Here is a 19,142-nt window from a genome sequence, read left to right as displayed (position 1 = left end):
TCTACAAATTTCCTCAATAGGGTTGACCATCAAAATTTTTAGAAACTGGAATAATCAAATAAAAATAAATTTAAAAAAATAAAAGGAAAAAAATTTTAAAAACTTAAAAGATCAATTGGTGAATCAAAAAAGTTAGGAAGATTCGGGGGCTCCCCTCCCTGCACCTCGCAGGCCCTCCTCCATCCCTGTCTTCCCAGCTGGCTCCAACTTCTCTTGCACTCCCCTGCCGAGAGCAGCCCCCCCCCCTTTATTTTGTGTCAAGGCCTCCCCAGGTCCTCGGGAGCAGAAGACAAGGCCTTCCATGGGAAGGGGCCTGGGTATGGTCACTCCCCCAAAATGAGATGGAAACAGCCCCAGAAAACTGTCTTAGGGGGTCTTAGGAGGGGGGCATAGCTAAGCTCCTGTACCAACAGGATCCCATGAGGGTTTGGACCCGGCGAAAGGAGAAGAAAGTAGAGTTGGAGCTAAAGTTAGTCTCCAAGAACACAGCACGAAACAAAACAATGTGCTTTCCCTGCGGGCCCAGAGCTCCTGGTGTCTCTGCTCAGGGGCCCTGTGCTGTCCCCCCTTGCTGAGGGGGGCAGGGCACTGGAGCAGAGGGGGCAAAGAGAGCTCCGGCAAGCTACAGGACAACCCTCCCTCTCTGGAGACAATCAGAGAGGCAAATTCAACAAGAAAGCCTGTCTCCTCAGCTGTTTGTAAAAAACCCTGCTTCTTCAGTTATTTTGTTTCTGAGCTATCACTTTAGAGAAAATAAAAAGAAATATGTGAGATCTCGGCAGGTGGAGAAAGGCCTCATGACCAGAAACACCCCCTCTCCAGCGCCCCCATGCTGGCAGCCTAAAAACAAGTGGAGACAGTGGAGTTGGGTTCTGTGTGAGTCCAGTGACTGGAGCTCAGGAAGGCAGGCTTCTGGAAGGGACCCCATTACTGTCCCTGCCTTAAGTGCATGCCCAGATATGCCAGTGTGGCAGAGTTCCTGGGGGTTTGGGAACTCTTGTGCATTGGCAGGTGGCCCACCTGGGTTCACAGGCAGTTCTTGAGGTCCTTATAGACCTGGGAGCAGGCAACAAGGTCGCTGGCAACGTGGGTGAAACTCACGAGAAGGGCGATGACCAGACACAGGTAGGACACAGACCGTCACAAGTCAGTAGCAGGTCGGGAGGTAGGACCAGCACAGGGGTAAGAAGAGCAGTGTGATCACAAAGAATGCATTGCCCACTGCTTCATGTCCTTGACCTCACCCCATGCCCATTCTGCTAGATGCCCAACAGTCCACTAGCCTGGCCTGTGGTCCTGAGGTCCTGGAATGTCCAAGTCTGGCTGACCAAGTGCACCCACTTCCTCTTGGGTGACAAGACTCACCATGCCACAGACAGGTGTGGGGTCAGCATAAATATGAAGCCCGGCATGCTGTGGCCTTGAAGGAGTAGGCCTTAAAGAGGCACTGGTCCGCCTAGTGATGACCTGTGGGTGCCCATGTAAAAAATGGGTGGAAGGCCATGATCAGACAGGTCCAGGCCATGAAGATGATGGTAGTACCTGTCCACAGCGCTGGGTGCTTGGGTAGACACTGTGGCATGTGACAGTCATGTGATGCATGGAGCCTACATGGAAACAGAAGAGCGTGGCCATGAAGGCCACAATCTCGGAGCTGAGTCCACTGAAGTCCAAAGGGCTCAGAGTACACGGAACAGAAAGCAGACAGCCGACTGCCATGGCTGGCCTAAGCACAGGTCCCCAGGAGGCAGAAAGGAGTCTTGCGTAGGCGCCAGGTCCCAGGGCAGGACTTAGCCAGGCTGGAACCCATAGGGCCTAGGAGGGGCCTCTGTGGGCCACCTTGCTAGGCCTTGCCTGGCTCTGTGGGGCCTATCCCAGAGCAGGTAGTACTGCAGGGGGTTGGGCCACAGGTCCTCTTTAATAATCTGGGCAACCCTGTCGGCCTCCGCGAGGCTGTGCTGTTGAGAACCAGCTGAAGAAGCTGCGGACGGTGTCCCGGTTCCTGCGTACCAGAGTTGGAGGTTCCTGGCCCCAGTGCCAGCGAATGCGACTTGCGATTGACACCACCCGGCCTGAGGATCTGCACTCATACTTCTTCACTATCACCTTGTTCCGGAAGTAGGGGCTGCTCCAAAAACTGAACTTGAACTTGCAGCCCGTCCTGGCGTGCCTGTGCTCCCTCACCTCCAAATTCATCAGGTAGCAGAGCATGTCTTCGCCTCGGGGGCTGATCATGCCTGACAGCTGCGGGTGGTTCAGGAAGGCGGTGACCCAGAAGCCAGGAATATTCTGGAGGATGAAGCTCCTTCGGGCTAGGTGCAACCGGTGCATGCGCCCAAACCTGCGCTCCAGCCGCAGGTAGGCCCTGTCCGCCTGGGCACTCACGGCCTCCAGCTCCCACTGGATGGCTTCCAGCGGGTCCACAACTGGGCCACCAAAGTTCAGGGGCCCCGGGCCTTGCTGCGCCTCCGCTCCCACCTCCAGCTTCTCCCCCCCGCACCAGCTTCTCGTCCACCTCCATCTCCTTTCCCACATGCTGCTTCCCCACCTTCCGCTCCGCCTCCTCCATGAAGATGGCGCCCTCCCTAGTCGTCACTTCCTCTGCCTTCCCGCCGGCTCCAGCCCGAGCCTCCCACCCTTCTGCGCCACAGGTTTCTGGGGCCCCGTCCCCGAAAAGACCGTTTTCTGGGCTCAGGCCAGCGGCCGCGGAGGCCGCTTCCCGGCCCTCCCGGGCAGGCGGGGCGGTCCCTGGGCGGGCTGCGGGGTCGGAATACCCGCGACCCCCAGCCTCTTGGGCCCCAGACGCGGTGACCGGGCGCGCGGCGGTTTCCAGGCCCCCCGCACCCTCGTCCGCCATCACCTGCGGGAGCCTCTGGCCTGGAGGGGCTCGGGGCGCGCGGGCGACACTGCGGGTTCAGCGAGAGGGGCGGCTGGCTGGCTGGCAGCGACCCCAGCGAGACCGCGGGTAGTAGGCAGGGAGGCCCGATTTTCTCCTACAGGGCTCGCCCCGCCCCTTGCGCCCCCACCCTTTTCCGGAGTGATTCGCAAGGGTTCCCCGGCTGTCTTGAGACTAGGCGACTAGTGGAGTGGCAGGGGGCTGCCCGGTGGGGATGCGACTGCGGGTGCCCAGACAGAACTGGGAGTCGGCGGTGGAAATGGGGTGAAGTGCAGGGGTGTACCAAGCAGCGAACAGCTCTGAGCAGGCGCCCAGGATCAGGCCCAACCCCACAGCCACCACGCCAGGCAATTACTGTTCCCCCCATCTGCGGTGGACAGGTGGGAGTCGGCTGGTGCCCACACTCGACTGTGGGTTTGGGGCAGCTTTCACAGGATAAATTACTCAGGCATATGCAGAGGACTCAAGAGGTATCCCTTGCAGAAGCTGACTAGACTGAAACTTGCATAGTAATTATCAGGCACACGGAGGTGCTCAAAATATTTGTGGAAAAAGGAAGAAACAAGGTCTGAGTAGAAGGATCTAGGGGCAAGGGAAGGTCCCAAATGCTGCCAACCAGGAAGCAAGTGGGCCTCTGCCTGGTTTCCCTGAACGAGCTGGATCTTCCTGGGCTGACAGGCTGAAGGGTGGACATGGCTTCACCTCGTCCTAGGCCTAGGGGCTACCCCTTTCTCTGCTCCAGACATTTCATAAATGTGAACTCTAGTCTGAAGTGCAGGGTCTGTGCACAGATAGTTAAGAGCCTGGATGGACCAGCCCCTGCAGCCCTGATCCTGCAAGTGCACCTGCACTCCTGTGATCTCAGCTCCCAAACTTGTGGCCCATGGAGGTCAATACACCCAATACCCCACCCGCTCACCTGAAAGTCCTTGCCACCTCCTCCAGAAGGCCTTCAGCTTCCTCCCATCCAATGGAAAAGATAGCTTTGAGTCCCCAGACCCACTCCTGGGTATGCATCCCCTAGAGGGCAAGGTGGATTCTCTTGGGGCCCTAGCAGGGATCCGACCCACTGGGGTGGACAGTCAAGTAAACAGAAGGCCAAAGAGATGAAGAGCCAGCCCACTGCCTTTGTACGTAAAGCACCTGTTACACACATTAACACTTAACGTCCCATAAACTCTTGGGCTGGTCTCTGGAGTGATTTGCACTGCTTGGCTATGAACACTGGCTCCAGACCACAGAAAAGCAAGCTCGGTCTGAGCCCTGGACAGGAGGATCTCAGTACAAGGGATGGGGTCCAGAATAGTGATGACTACCTTCACTGGAGACTGGCCAAGCAACATCAGGTGAAGCCATAATAGCCTTTCAAGAGTCTGTGTGAACCAAATGGGTAGGCACAAGTGTGGTCAAGGTTAGGTCCTAGCTCTGTCACTTACCAGCTGTGCACCTTGGGCAACGGATGACATTTTTTTCTTGGACAACCAGCATCCATTCCTCATCCTAACAGTACCCCAAATTTCCTTTGAGAAACTACTCCAACCCTTGTCTCAGCCTTGTCATCACTGGCCTACAGTGACTAGTTTTGGGATGGCACAGAATGCCATCATGGCCAATGAGACAGGAGACGCTTACTGAGGCTTCTGTGAATAAAGGACTCCTCTCTCCTTTGAGAGCCCAGAAAGGGTCCCTCTCCATCTGTGGTCAGCACTGTGTGAAAATGATTGGAATTATGGCAGCATTCTTCTCCTACACAAAGGGACAAACCATTTTGAAGGGCTGGAGGATGAAGTCACAACTGCACAAGATAGGGCAAAAACAGGAATGCTAAGGCCAACCATGTTTGAGTTGCTGGATCAATATTAACCTCAAGACTGCACTCCATCCGGCATTTTCAGTGACATGAAATTTCACCGTTTAAGCCAATTTGGTTTTTCTGACTCTTCCACCCAAGATTATTAAGTGGTGGCATGATGCCACTTACCTCAAAGATCTTTAATTTCAAAGTGCAAAGTTTGTAGGTGCTAATGTGAAGGGTTGTTACTGTCTGCCCTATACTCATCATCCCCTTGGATGCTAAAGATGTCTGGATTCCAATTCTTCTTCAGGCTCTCTCCTACCCCTTTCCAATCAAACAGGTTCACAACTTCCAAACACATCATTCAGAAGTTTTTAATAAACAACTTCATTATAAAAACTTTTTTTTGAAAATGTAATTCTGCAAAACATTGAAAAATCTACTTTAACAAAGATAGGCCCTGTGCATTTTCTAATGGCACTTATATTTTACAATTAAAAACCTTGTTTTATATAAAGCCAAAAATACTCCAAGAGGTTATTCACTGTGTGTACAAAGTGCTAGAAGGTTTTGTCTTGTATTTTTCTCTTTAAATAATCTGGCGTTACGAAAGAGTGGCTCCAAAGCCTTGACCACTGGGAAGGAGGGAGGGAGGTGTATGAGAAGTGGTGTTTCAGTTCTAGTGCCGAATAGTAGGAGGTGGAGGGGTGCACTATGGGGAGAATCCGCTAAGGAAGTAAGCTTACATCCGAAGAAACTGAACTGGAACGCTTCTTCCAAACCCCTCCATAGAGGCACTAGATTATGATGGTGGATCCTTCTCCTGTCAGAACCAGTACACCCCTTTCCCTCGCCACAGACCCTACTCTCCAGTGGTGAGGTTACAGCCAATTCCTTCCACAGCAGGTTCAGAGTTCCAGGAGAGGCCAGGGTGGGGTCCCAGAGGAATCTGGACTTTTCTGGCCAACACCTGCCTAAGGCAAAGTTTCTTATTACATAAATATCCTTGTTAAAAAGCAAAATATTGATCCTGTACAATATAAACTGTTAAAAAAAAAATCGTGCTTAAAAACAGCTCCTAGATAAGAGAGGAGGTGGAGAGAGGGGTGGAGAAAACAGCTACCAAAAAGAAGGGGGGTAGGGACTTAAAGGGCTACTAGGGGAAAGTTTAGGGCAGTGAGAGAATTTCAACTTAGGACAATATCTACGAGCAAAAGAAGTAATCACACCTGCTTCCCAGATTTCCATTAACAAAATGCCATTGTAAAAGGGTGAGGGAAAAAAACTCAATTGTTATTCCTTTCCCTACCTCTCACCTCTCTAAGATGTGCACAGATCCTCTGAGCTGACACAACTGGGCATGCTATCCCCTGGCCCCCAGGACTGCACTCAACCCTGACCAGCTACTGTGCAGAGGGGGAGTTGCCTGCCACTGTTCAGGGCAGCTCATGCTGACAGAGGTTGGAGGTGGTGGGGGAAGGGAACATCACCCCTTTTCCTGGTCCCCGTTTGGTCTCTGCCAACATGCCATGGCTCCTGTCCTGGGCAGAAACCCCTAGGCTCTCATGGCCTCAGTAAGGGTACTGAAGTGGGTTTGGTACTGAGTAGGATAAAGCTATTCTTATCCTTTGAACAACCAGGCCAATATGGACTCTTTTTTTTCCTTTTTTTTAAATTTTGGGGAGGTTTAAGAAACGGCTGGGTGTCTATGGCCCAAAAAAAAAAAAAAAAAAAGGTGAAGGCAGATGTTCCTCTGCACCAGCAAAGTTCACAGTGATAGGAAAATTCCTTGTGGGTGGGAAGGGCATTGAAGGAAGAAGAAAAGAGGAACAGGACGAAGGAAGAAGTGAGGGGAGGAGGGGCAAGGCCCTAGTTACAAGGTTTTAAATAGTTGCTTTGCCTGTCCTATGAGTTTCCCAGCATCACTAATGGGGGAGAGTATTCAAGGAAGGGACAGGAAAGAGCAGGCAAAGAGGAGGGGACTCTTCTAACAGCCCAAGACTTTATATCCTGTGGCCAGAGGCCCATTTGCCTCTGTAACCGAAAGGTGCAGGGAAGGTGGCAGGGAGGGGTGAGGGTTGCTGGGTCTAGTGATGAAGATCAGAGACGACAAGGAGAATGGCAGCAGAGTCCTGTTTGGATCCTCACATACCATTTCCTATGTACGAGTCCCAATAACATGCACAGCATGCAGGAGGTGGCTGCGTACCAAGGGGACGCTTTTAAAAGTAAACCTTAATTAGTCCCTGGGACTCACTGAAACTAATTTTTAGAAGCAAATCACCTACTCTGATTCTAATCTTGCCAGACACCTTTATATCTGGTTTTGTCTTTTTTTTTAAAAAAGGTATCCCAAACTAGCCTGCCTAAATTAAAACATGCTTATTCACTCCACATTGCTTCCAATCAAGGGCCAGGGAGCAACATTTTAAGGCTTTCACCTCAAAGGAAGAGTACTGGCCTGGGCTGAAGCAGAAGCCTGGGTCTTGGACCTGCTCAGTTCCTGATGATAAACCAAAGTGATTTCTAGACAGAAGGGGGCGGGGGAGGACTGGGAAGAGGCTGAGGCAGTTCCTTGGTAGTTTGTCCCGAAACCCTAGTGGAGAAGCCAGTATGAGGCACCTGCTGAGAGAAGCGCCCAGAAACTGCTGGCTGCATCTGTAGGAGTTAACAGTAAAGAGGTAGGAGTGTGTTTCTGAATCAGAGTGGAAGTGTCTCAAGAGGGCCCCACACTGGTGGTCCCTGAGCTGCCTCCCTTCCACGAGTGGGAAGAGCGAAGCCCATGCAGAACTGAGATGAAGCAGGGATGGGGTTCAGCTGGGCAAGAGCTGTGCTGTCTGTGGCAGGGAGCCCCACAAGTCAGAAGAGAAGAACTAATCATTTGTTGCAAGAAACTTGCTGAGTACTGGGGGCAAAAGTGAGAGGGGCCACAAAAGGAAGATGGAAGTTCTTTGATGGAGAGCAGAGAAGCCTAGGCACAGTGGGCCTGAGTCCACGGGACTGCAAAGTGGAAGAGAGAGGAGGAACACTGTGGAGAAGAAAAAAGTTTGGTATGGGAGGCAATGATGTACACCCAGAGATTAGGACTCAACTATCTGCCCAGTCCTAACTTTCTGAAAACTCTTCTTCCAACAATTCCACAACTTCCTGGAAAAGAGACAGGAGAGAGACAAATGAGGTCTCACCCTCTCCTTTGCTATCCACACCAGCCTAGAACCGGAGTCCCTCGTTCCAAGACTAATGATAAAAGCTCATGACATTCAGGGTGGGGATTAGAGCATTGGGGCAGGGGGTGATGGAAGTGGGCATGCCTTATCATTTCTTCCCCTCTCCAGTTCAAAAGGAGGATGAGGGGGTCATGATGTACTTGGAGAAAAACAGAATTGCAGACCTGTGAGAAAACTGCTCCAATCTTCTTGCCTGTCTCCTGTGGACTCTGCCGAGGAAGGCAGGAACAGACACAGTCATGGAAGATGGCAGAGACTGAAGCAGTCCAAAGTCAGTTTATTTCCCCACAGGGGAAAAATATGACCTCAAGTGAAGAGAAGTCAGTGAGACCCGACTCCGCCTTGTAAACAGGGCTCCAGTTAACACCAGGTACCAAATGGTTCTGAATGGTGCCAACTGGAATGGACTGGTGGGAATGGATTCACGGTGTGTAAACAATGTTCACTGCAATCATTCTAAGGCTATACAGCTCAGCAAGGGAGGTGAAATGGTGTGTCTGAGGCGACTGTGTAAACGGTACCGTTGCTGGAAAACACTGAATATGGAGGTGCTAGGACAGGAGGGATGGAGGTGATGGGGAAGAACAGAGGCCCTCTCTCCTGACTGTTGGTTGGAAGCAGGCGATGGACCCTCTGCAGCAGGGCCTAACCAACTGCTGTGGGGTCTGCAGGCTGGGACCAGAAGACGGGCTTCTTGGGCTATTTCTCTCGAGGTCATCCAAAGTAAAACCCTCTGTGTCTCCAAGAGACCTCTCCCTTCTCCAAAGAGGAGGTTCTGATGCTTTGGAGAGGGAGAGGGCTAGGTGTGGCTCCCGATTCAGATTTAAAAAAAAAAAAAAAAAAAAAAGTAAAAATACCTGAAGTCCTATTGTATGACATCTTTTCATGGGGTTGGGGCTCAAGGCTCCTCCTGGAACTGATCCTGGAGCCCAGCCCCCAAACCAAGTGCTCCATACAGATACTGGAATTTTTTCTTTTTGAACTCAGCTCTGAAAGCTCAGCTGCCTTCATGGGGGATGCATATGGGGTAGATACTGAGACTCCCTGACAGAGCCAAGACTGAGCTGAGGTCCTCCTTGGGGCTACTGGAATGCCTGGTGGAAACGAGGCAGGGTGGTGGTGCTCAGGCCAGAGGTGAAGACAGGAGGCAAGGAGTGCAGAGGCCCAAAGTTCAGCGGTCCCCCAGCTCCCGGGGAATCTTGAGGCTGAGCTTGCAAAGTGGTGAGCAGGGGCTGCGCCTCGGCCTGGGAGTAGCCCATGACCAGGCCTCCTGTGGCCCCAGGCGGGTTACACGGGGGCAGGTTGAGAGGAAGAAAGCCCAGTAAGTGGGAGAAGTCCACATTAGCAGCGCAGAGGGCCTCAGAGAGGTTGGCGGGGCTCTTGGTGAGCAGTGCTTCATCTAGGAGGGCCGCAGCTGCCGCCGGCTGAGGTGAGGCGGGCTGGGGTTCAGCGGATGAGAGAGACAGGCTTCCAGGAAGCTCCGCCAGAAAACTATCCACCTCCACTTTGGGCAATTTGTCGGGCAAGTATGAGGTAGATCCAAGCTGGTATTTTGGAGGAAGCTGAGCTGGGGAAGAGATAGGTGAGGACTCCAGAGGGTAGCTCATACCCATGGGCAGTGTGTTGTGCACCAGGGAGTGTGGCACGCCCGCACTGGGCATGGTAGGGATGTGGGCACCATACATGCCCATGGGCAACATGCCAGGGAAGGCCTTGGCCCCCATCACGTCCCGAGAGGCCATGCACAGCACAGGGCTCAGCTCTTCCTTCACGTTGACTGTGGAGCTGCAGCTGAGTAGGCCTAACATGTCCACTGGCTCTGTCTTGATCTTGAGCAGCTCTTGCGAGTGACTCTTCTTGACATGACGTGTCAGGTGGTCTTTGCGGCCAAATCGCTGGGCACAGTACTGGCACAGGAAGTCTTTCCGGCCTGTGTGGACCACCAGGTGCCGCCGCACATCCTTACGAGTATAGAACCGCCGGTCACAGTGGTCACAGGGGTGCTTCTTCTCCTTGGCACCACCTGCTACCCGGCGTGAGTGGGCCTTCAGGTGCTCTAGCAGGGCCTGGGTACTCTCGAAGGTCTGCAGGCACACCTTGCAGCTGAGGTCACCACTGCTGGCGGCATGCATGGCCAGGTGGCGCCGGTAGCCCAGCTTCGTATTGTAATTCTTACCGCACTCAGAACAGTGGAGGGCCTCTTTGTTGGGGTCATGCGTCTGCAGGTGGTTCCGCAGATGATCCTTGCGGTGAAACATCTTATCACAGTACATGCACTGGTGGGGTTTCTGGGCTGAGTGAGTGGCCATGTGCCTGGAGACAGGGATGGAGGACAGGAGAAAGAAATGAGATCACAAGGGCTGGCTAGACAACTGAGTTGTCCACTAACAGGCAACTAGACACAAAAATTATGGTACAGCCATGCAATGGAATGGAATACCATGCCAACTGTATTCTATAGATATCCTTGACCACCTGCAAAATCACGTGTACTGCTATTCTTTGCAGCACTGATTTTAGTAGCAAAAAATCAGGAACAATCTGAATGTCCATCAATAGGGAACTGATTAAGTTATTCTAAGTCCATAAATTGACTCAACTTTTTTTTTTCTGGCCATGAGGCTTGTGGGATCTTAGTTCCCTGATCAGGGATCGAACCTGGGCCCTCAGCAGTGAAAGCACAGAGTCCTAACCACTGGACCACCAGAGAATTCCCAACTCAACTTTTTAAAATAATGGCAGCTTTATATGTACCACAGGTAACAAGCTCCTAGATACACTTAAGTCGAAAAAACCTATGAGACAGAATAGTCCCTATGGAATGGTACTATGCATATGAAAAGAGGGAAGATATATGTATGTTTGCTTGTATAAGCTTAAAATATTTCTGGAAGGCTACACAAGAAACTGACAACATTGGCTACCTATAGGGAGAAGAAATGGGCAGCTTTTATGGGTGTGATGGAGAATTTTCATTATATACCTTTTGAATTTTGAATGCATTTCCTTTGCAAAAAAAAGTGTATTTACAAAAATTTAAATGACACAATAAAGGGAGAATGAAATATATCTAAACTTCCTGATCTGGAACAATATCCGAAGATATAGGGAGCCAAGTCAAAAAAGGAAGTTCAGTATAGTGTGTGTAATACAATCCCCTGTGAAAATAAAAAAGGAAGGGAATACACGTTTGAATGTCTCAACAAGGATACACAAGAAACTGCCTTTGGGGAGGAGAATAGTGGCTTCGAGTGTGACAATTCATTTTTCACTGCATGCCCACTGGTACCATTTAAACTGTTTGCCACACAAAGCAGCAACATTTAATTTTAGTATATGTACTGCTGAAGCAAGCACAGCAGCAACATTTTAAAAAATGTTTTTTTGTGATATGGCACCTCAGTGTCCCTTGGTTTGCTCCTGCTCCTTTCTGGCTGGAAAGCAGCTCAGAATCCAGGAACTGCAATCCAAAGCTCCATAGTACATTCAGAATCAACTCAGCAAGACTTGGGGGTCCCACGGTTTGCAAGCCCTGTGTGAGCTGTGTGATTAACCTTGTTCTCCCTGAGAGGCTGAAGCACAGGGCAGCCCCACCCACCAGTCAGTAAGTGGCAGAGGCTGAATTTAAACACAGACCTTCTTGAGACCCGGGTTCACTTAGGTATGCCACTGCTGTCTCTAGCACAGCACCCAATGATTCGTATCAATCGTACCCATTACCCTCATGCTATGTGTGAGTGCTCACACCTATGAGGGTTACTATTAACCTCCTGTGACACAACTGCCATGAAAACGTATGAGAGGGAGATGCTGAGTGATCCACAGTCTACTTCCCTCATTTTGAAGGTGAGGAAACTAAGGCCCAGAGAGGTTTAGTAATTCACCTAAAATACAGTGACTATGGGTGGAGTCAAGGCTCCTGTCTCCTGGCCCAGGACCTTTCCTGTAGCCTCCCACTGACACTCAGACTGTCACTAAGAAAGTCTAAGAGGACAGCCCCAACTGGAACCCACCTAAGACAGAGGAGCACACAGAATCAAAGCATTCCTGAGGACCACAGAACTGTCATGAGGGCAATCCTGGCCACACGCTACCCTGTTACCTGTTTTAGTTCCTTCCTATCAACTGTTTTCCAGATAAGGAACTGAGGCTTTCTGTGGTCATCTTGTTCTTGTATTTACTCATTTACTGTCTGTCCCTGCTATTAGACAGTAAACTCAAGGAGGGCCAGCACCCCCATCTGTCTGGCTCACTATTCTGTCCGTATCACTGAACACTGTGCCTGGTATGTGGCAGGAGCTCAATAAATAATAGTCGAGAGATGAATGACTGTGCATAAGGAAGTCTACATTATTGGTAAAGGGCATGTTCATGGTCCTCTGATGGAAAGGCAAGGATAAAATCAAAATTACGTCTGAGCAGGCCCCCCTCCCTTCAAAGCTGCTCTGTCATTATCTGCTTTACACCAGGGCTTTCACATTCCATTTCACTTTAAGTAGGGGTTCTTGGGCTTAGAAGTTTCAGGCAATCTTCCAACCCAGAAGACACCAGGGACTCTACAGAGACATAAGTAATCATCTGAGTGGCATGCTAGTTCAGTAGAAGAGGCACTGCAGGACCTAAGAAGCTATAGACCTTGGGTAAGTTACTTCTCCACTCTGAGCCTACACTTCAAAATTTACAGATTGGACCTGAGGGTCTCCTTTTCCTTCTAAACTTCTAAAACTGATTCCTAATTTGGGGCTAATATTCTGACCATTACCTGACATAGGTGGGGAAAGTAGCACAGGCATACCTCGGAGATATTGCAGGTTTGGTTCCAGACCACTGCGATAAAGTGAACATCACAATAATAGGAGTCACATGAATTTTTTGGTTTCCTAGTGCATATAAAAGTTATGTTTACACTATACTGTGGTCTATTAAGTGTGCAATAGCATTATGTCTAAAAAAACCAATGTATATACTTAATTAAGAAATACTTTATTGCTAAAAAATGCTAGCTATCATCTGAGCCTTCAGCAAGCTATAATCTTTTTTTGTGAGAATTACCAAAACATGACACAGAGACATGAAGTGAGCAAATGCTGTTGAAAAACTGGGCCAACTTTCTTGACTGGGAGTTGCCACAAACCTTCAATTTGTAAAAAACGCAGTATCTGAGAAGTACAATAAAGTGAAGTGCAATACAATGAGGTATACCTGTATTGAAAAAAAAAAATTCTATCTAGTTTGTTCATGGCTATCTGATACTGTACCCATCAGATTCTAGTGTTTGAATAAAAAATACCACCATTATTTTGCAGTGAGTGACCTCAAACGGTTGATGTTCAGGGTACACTTATGGGACAAATTAACCTCTACTCTTCTGCCACAGATAAAGTCCCACACTCAGTGGAGTCTCTCTGGCTTCATCCTCTGGAAACCTCAGGGCAGGAAGAGGTATGGGAGTATCACCTACCTATACAGCTTGTACTTGGAGGCAAACGCCTTGCCACAGTGCAGCTGAGGGCAGCTATACGGTCTCTGCTCTGGATGGGGGAGGCTCTGAGGCCTCAGCTTCTCCCCATTTGAGAAGGGTGTCCCCGAGATTTCACATTGGCACTTCACTTGACTCTCCGCCTCCCGGCCCCGAGGCCTGGGAACTAGTTTCCAGCCCACTTCCTCCTCCTGCTTTGCATCTTGAATCCAGGGGGGGACGCTGGTGAAAAATGTGGTCATGGCAAGGCTAATGGCGAAGGGCCATGTTATTGAGAAAGCCTCCCCATCAGCTCCACAGGGCTCTGTGCTCTGTCACAGCCTCCAACGCAGCCTTCAGAAAACAATCTCTTCACCTGAAACATCAGAACACCTGGTGTTAGGGAGCCCAATACCATGAAAACATGGGCTCTGGAGGCAGAGAGATCCCCGTTCCATCCCAGCCCTTCCACTTAGAAGCCATGTGACTTTCAGCCAATTACTTACTTCCCTGATCTGTTCCCTCATTTACAAAATGGGCTTAATAATCTCCTACATCATAAGGATCTTTTGAGGATTAAATGAGATAATAAATATAAAGCATTCAGCAGAAGGCTGCGCACCTAGTAAGTGCTTAGTGGTAACTATTATTACAAGTACCACCTAGGCTAATAGGAAAACAGGATAATCAGAGGAAGTAAAAGCCCTAAACTCCAGACTTTCCCTTCTAACTTCACTTTTACATCCTTTCCACTAAATTTAGGAATAGCAGCACCTCCTCCTCCTCTTCACCCTACCTCCTCCTCACTTTCTACAATTCTCCTCATAGAGGTGCTAAGGAGCAATAAAATGCCCAAAAGGCATCAGAGGAGAAAGAAGAAGCCATTACTTAGGAAATTTACACCCTGGAGAGTCAGCCCCTGCGCCAGATGTGTTTCTTAGCAGCATATCGACATCAAGAGGTTCTGTCTGAGGAAGGCAACAGCAGACTCAGCATTTCCACTAAACCAGTACTAGTCCTGTCCCGCCCTCAACCACCACTCTGGGTCTCTTGGTCTCAGGGCCCAAACCATACTTCTTTAGCAAAGCCCGTCGAACACGCAAGGTGTTGAGTGCTGTTGAGGGTCCCAAAGACCCTCATAGAACACGGGAATGTCTCCATTATGAGCAAGTAACACACCTGCATTAGAACTTAGACTCCATCACCAAACTCTGATTCTTTGAGAGTTCAGATCACATCTTTTTCATCTCCATACACCTAACATCTAGAAAAGGACTTTCAACTTTCTTTTAGATGAGTAAATCAGTCATTGAATGCAAGTGGATTCTTATTGGCTAACATGCTCAGGAAGTTCTGGTTTAAACTGAGTTCCAAAGTGGGGAGCCAATATCTTGAAGTCTGATGCTTTCTACTGGGTTGTGGAGTGGGGCGGGGGAGCAAAGGTGACACAACTTCTTTCCTGACTCAACTCAGAGGAAGAGAGAAAGGGCATTACTGTACTGATTCTCAAAAGGGGGACAACAGAGCCACATTCACACTCACAAGCTCATCACACAAGATTACCAACCCCAATGCAACTTGCTATAACAGGGGGATTTCCTTTGAAGAGGTCATGCCAAAATTTGGTCATGAGGCTTTTCCATGTGAAGGGAGCAAAAGGGGTATCTGGGGATTGTCCATGAGAATCTGGGGAGGGCTCCAATTGCACAAACTAGCTGTGGGCCAAAGAATGCTTGCTCAGCTCATTAGCACCTGCTGCTTACAGTGACCATTCAACCAACAGGCTGGCCCTGAACGAGATGATGGGATCAGCGGGTTTATGCCCGAGAGAGCTTTGCTCATCATTAACATAAGCTACGTCCTGTTCAGGAACCATTCCTCTTGTTGAAGAAACACTGCAATGTAATATGATAAACATCTCCCTATCACGAGTGGAGATTTGCCTAGAAAGATCTGCACAAAGGTGGCTGCATTTTGCATGAGTCACGTGTTAGCACTAAAAACTAGTCCCGCCTGAGCCTTCGAGTCATCATGGCATATTTGCCTGCTTCACGATAAACCTCAAAGGCCTCTGATGTCTGGCTTTCATTGTTTAAGTCCCCTCCTTCTTCCAAAGGGTGGAATTACCTGTTTATAATACCAGCGATTACTAGGCAGCTTGGAATTGGGTAGAGAGCGAGCACAAATTTGAACATCTAGTTTGGAGCGAATTTCCCCCACCTTCAAAGTCAAATTCTGCACCCACCCCCCCTCAATATGTGAAATCATGCACCTCAGCCTCTGGAAAGTTGGGAATGGCAGCCAGAGGGAAGCAAGTCACATCACTTTGGCTGATGTGAGAGAGGAGCCTAGCCTTGGAAATTCCACGCAAACTCAGAAAGAGAACAGTACGTCCCCCACCTCCCACACGTCCACCTCATCTGTTCTCCTGAACAAGCACAAACAAGACACAGCAGTTTAGTATGCTGCTGCTGGAAGAGTGAGTAATGGGCTTCTAGGAAAGAGGTTGATGGTGGCTAAGAAGAGCTCTCAAGGTTGTACTGACAGAACCAAAGGAGAAAGGCAGCAGCCATGTGCTTGCCTTGATTTACACTTAATGGGGCTATGGCTTTAGTGTTACCTTAGGAACCCTTCTGGAAATCTAGTTTTTCTCCCTCTGTCCCTTGTCTGCAAACTCCTTTCATCCAGGAAGATTCCTGGGCCTCTCCCACATTATCCGAAGGCCTATTCCTTCAGACATCTTCCTCTGCAAAACTGTGAAAAAATTCTGCTTCTCTTTCAAAGCTGCTCTTCAGGTCTCATACTCTAACCTTAACAACTACAGAAGCTGACAGAACCTGTTCCCATAAAACAAACACAATCAATCCCTCCCAGTTACTGGTATAACTCGGTATATTTTCATCCTAAGATTCCTTCTGGCGCCTGATCTGAAGAGGGAGGTATTGTGGAAAGAACCTTGGACTTGCTATCAGAAGACTGCCACTTACTGGCTGTGAAACCATGGGCAGGTTACGTAGTTTCTCTGAACCTCAGTTTCCTCAATTTCTAAAACAGACATTTGTTCTCCTTACCTATAAAATTCTCATGGAAGATTCAGTGAAACACTCTTGAAATGTCTGACATAAAACGTGTAAATACAAACAGTGCTGTCTCTGAGGTCTAAATTGTGTCTCCCTCTTTTCCGCACGGGGCCTGAATAGTACTACTTTTTTTTTTCTCCCTAGATGAGTCTTCTCAGGCCTCAGAGTGAGTTTCCTTCCCTTCCCAACATCTCCCCAGAATGCAGCCTTCCCCTTTTCCCTCACAATTAACCCTCAGCACATCCCCTGGAGCCAGTCCCCCTTACTTTATCTTCCTCCAGCACCATATCCTGGGCCAGAGTTCCCTCACTGTAGGAATCTCCTTTAATATTAAGGCCCCATACCCCAAATACAAATGCTTGCTAAAAACTCTGTATGGCCCTCTTTGGAAGCCTTTAAAGGAGACAAATCGCTTCCTCGTCTGTCTGTCCTCTGTTGTGTGCCATGATGCCTGCTGCCCTCTGATGAAACTATAGTTTTTATGGTGTTACATCATCTCTATAGAAACTGCGTTCTTTCTCCATTATTAGCCTGTTTCCTCATCTGTAAAACTAAAAATACTTACCTCACAGGCTTGTTGTAAGGATTATTTTAGTCAGGTATGCAAAGGGCTCAGCACAGGGCTTGGCTTGCTCTAAGTACCCAACAAAAGGCAGCTATTATCTTTGCCTTTGTATTGAGTTGCATGTTCCCACCTTCTGCTGCCACAGTTGAATTCTCTCAAACCTCCCCCCAAAACTGTTGAGAAATAGCGCCCCTGCACCAAGGAAAGGGTTAATCTGTAAGTGTTCTTAACTAGAGAGACCCACAGAGGATTAACAGCTCCACTTCAGTGACTACCCTAAAATAGCTTTTATCCCTGCTGCCCAAGAGCTACTTGGGGATCTGAAGAACTCAATTCAACACCTGCCGAGGAGGAAACACACCCAGGAACTTTCCTTGCGGTGGACACAATCTTCCCTTAAGCAGAACCCAAAATAGCAACTGGGAAATTATAAATAGACTTAGAGATAAAAAACAGGTCCTGACCTGGGCATCAGAAACAAATCCAAAAGACACACTGACTGACTGGAGAACAGTGCGAAGGAAAGGGGGAAATGGGTATAGCTGCCCCCCCAAAACACACACACAAACACACATACACTCCAGAGTGGGGGGAGAATTAAATTACAGGGAGGCTGGAGCGTCTCAATGACTTGCATCATTCCAGGAGACATCAAACAGGATTAACAGGGGCTGCTAGTTCTTCTATCGGTGTAGATGGACCCTTTTTGGAGTCCTTTTGATTCATGATTTCCTCTGATTCCCGCTGCCTCCCCCTCCTAAGGAGGCCTTGAGCAAATGGCTGCAACTCACAACAGCCCCATTTTCACAAAGAGGAAACCTGATTAGACACCCCCCCCCCAATCCCGTGGCCTCACATTGGGCGGTAGGGTTAGCAACCCCAGGCCAGACTCTTTCAGAGTCCCAGGCAGACAGGTGGGAAAACACACACGCCAGGACACAGGAACACTTGCCGGTGAAAGTACCAACTCCCCACACCCGATGTCCCCTTATCTTGCACCTTACAAGCCCCTTTCCCCCACCGAGATGGGGCCAGGACAGGATTTGCAGGGGACAGCCTGTCTCCTGGTTCGTTTGTAGACCACCATACTGCATGGGGGGAAAGGTTAAACGCCCCTGGGCTGGGAGGGCTGGGGGTAGACGGCTGCCGGACCAGGGACAGAAATTCAGGAAGAAGTCTGGAGGAGGTCTCAGGAATGGAAGGGAGGGAGGAGCAAGTTATCTCGATCCCTAAGAGACCCCCACCCCACCCTCCGCAAAGAAAGAGAGACGGTGGGGGGTGGGGGATGGATTACACGGGCTGGAGGGTTAAAGGGGCTGACGATAAAAGCGAATTCCCTGAATTTCAAGAGTCTCAAAATGGTACCGGGTGGAAGCTGTCTAGAGTTTGGGAGTACGATCGCCGAGGAGGGAACTATGGGTAGAAATTATTTGGGTTCCCCAGAACCAAATAATTGGGGGAAGCCTCAAAAGGGGTTATGTGGTTCTGGGAAATTAAACAGAGGAGAAAGAGCGAACTATTTGGAGCAGGAAAGGGGGTTATATGGGTCCGGGTAGGCGTGTCTGAGAGGAGAGAGCAGGTGCAGCTTATCTGCGTCCCCCAGACCCGGGTCCCTGGTAAGGTCAGCAGCGCGTTATCTGGGTCTCCAGGGAGCCTGGGGGGTCGGGAGTGGGGGACCCCCCCGGGGGACCCCCCCCAGGGCTGAGGCTCCACGTCTCGTAAGGGAGGGGGCCAGCGGGGTTTCTTCAGGTCCCCCAGACCCAGGTATCGGGTCCGGGGAAAGTTTTCGTCACCCCGGGGCCTATCTGGGCCGGAATGGCGCAGAGGGGCCCTCGGGTCGGGGGTGTGGGCGACCGCGCTGAGGGGCCAGAGATGAGGGGCGCTGCCGCTCCGGGTGCCGGGCGCGCGGGCGCAGCGAGACTGCCTCCCGCCCCGCTCCCCGCCGTCCCCCGGGGCCCTCGCCCACACTCACCGCGCTCCGGGCCCCGCGCTGCGGGCCGGGCCGCGCTCGGGCTCCGCCAGGCCCGCTCAGGCCCCGGTAGTGGCGGCGGTCGGGCCATTGTGCGGTGCATTGTGGGAGCCGCGCGAGCGGGCGCTCGGCCCGTGGAGGGGGCGGTGCCG

At 50.2% G+C, this 19,142-nt stretch overlaps 2 protein-coding genes across 3 annotated transcripts; both read right to left on the bottom strand.

The window, feature by feature from the left end:
- Nucleotides 1-304: 304 nt before the first annotated feature.
- LOC137749836 (putative testis-specific Y-encoded-like protein 3) lies at nt 305-2,966 on the bottom strand. Its single transcript, XM_068524097.1, is given in 3 exon segments — nt 305-1,961; nt 1,963-2,493; nt 2,495-2,966. Coding segments are annotated over 3 exon segments (1,065 nt in total). The 5' UTR covers nt 2,858-2,966; the 3' UTR covers nt 305-1,790.
- Nucleotides 2,967-5,128: 2,162 nt separating this feature from the next.
- Nucleotides 5,129-19,080, bottom strand: PLAGL2 (PLAG1 like zinc finger 2). 2 transcript variants are annotated; one of them, XM_068524675.1, is made up of 3 exons: nt 18,994-19,080; nt 13,380-13,752; nt 5,129-10,231 (listed from the first exon to the last, which is right to left on the bottom strand). In XM_068524675.1, exons 2-3 carry the CDS (start codon nt 13,637-13,639, stop codon nt 9,001-9,003), a joined length of 1,491 nt encoding a protein of 496 aa, XP_068380776.1. In that variant the 5' UTR covers nt 13,640-13,752; nt 18,994-19,080; the 3' UTR covers nt 5,129-9,000. The 2 variants fall into 2 exon arrangements, with proteins under 2 accessions (XP_068380776.1, XP_068380777.1); XM_068524676.1 differs by lacking the exon at nt 13,380-13,752.
- Nucleotides 19,081-19,142: the final 62 nt, after the last annotated feature.

The sequence above is a fragment of the Eschrichtius robustus genome, chromosome 16 (assembly GCF_028021215.1).
Source record: "Eschrichtius robustus isolate mEscRob2 chromosome 16, mEscRob2.pri, whole genome shotgun sequence".
NCBI lineage: Eukaryota > Metazoa > Chordata > Mammalia > Artiodactyla > Eschrichtiidae > Eschrichtius > Eschrichtius robustus.
Note: the sequence above shows the minus strand (reverse complement) of the source record. Positions and strands in the feature narration are given on the sequence as shown.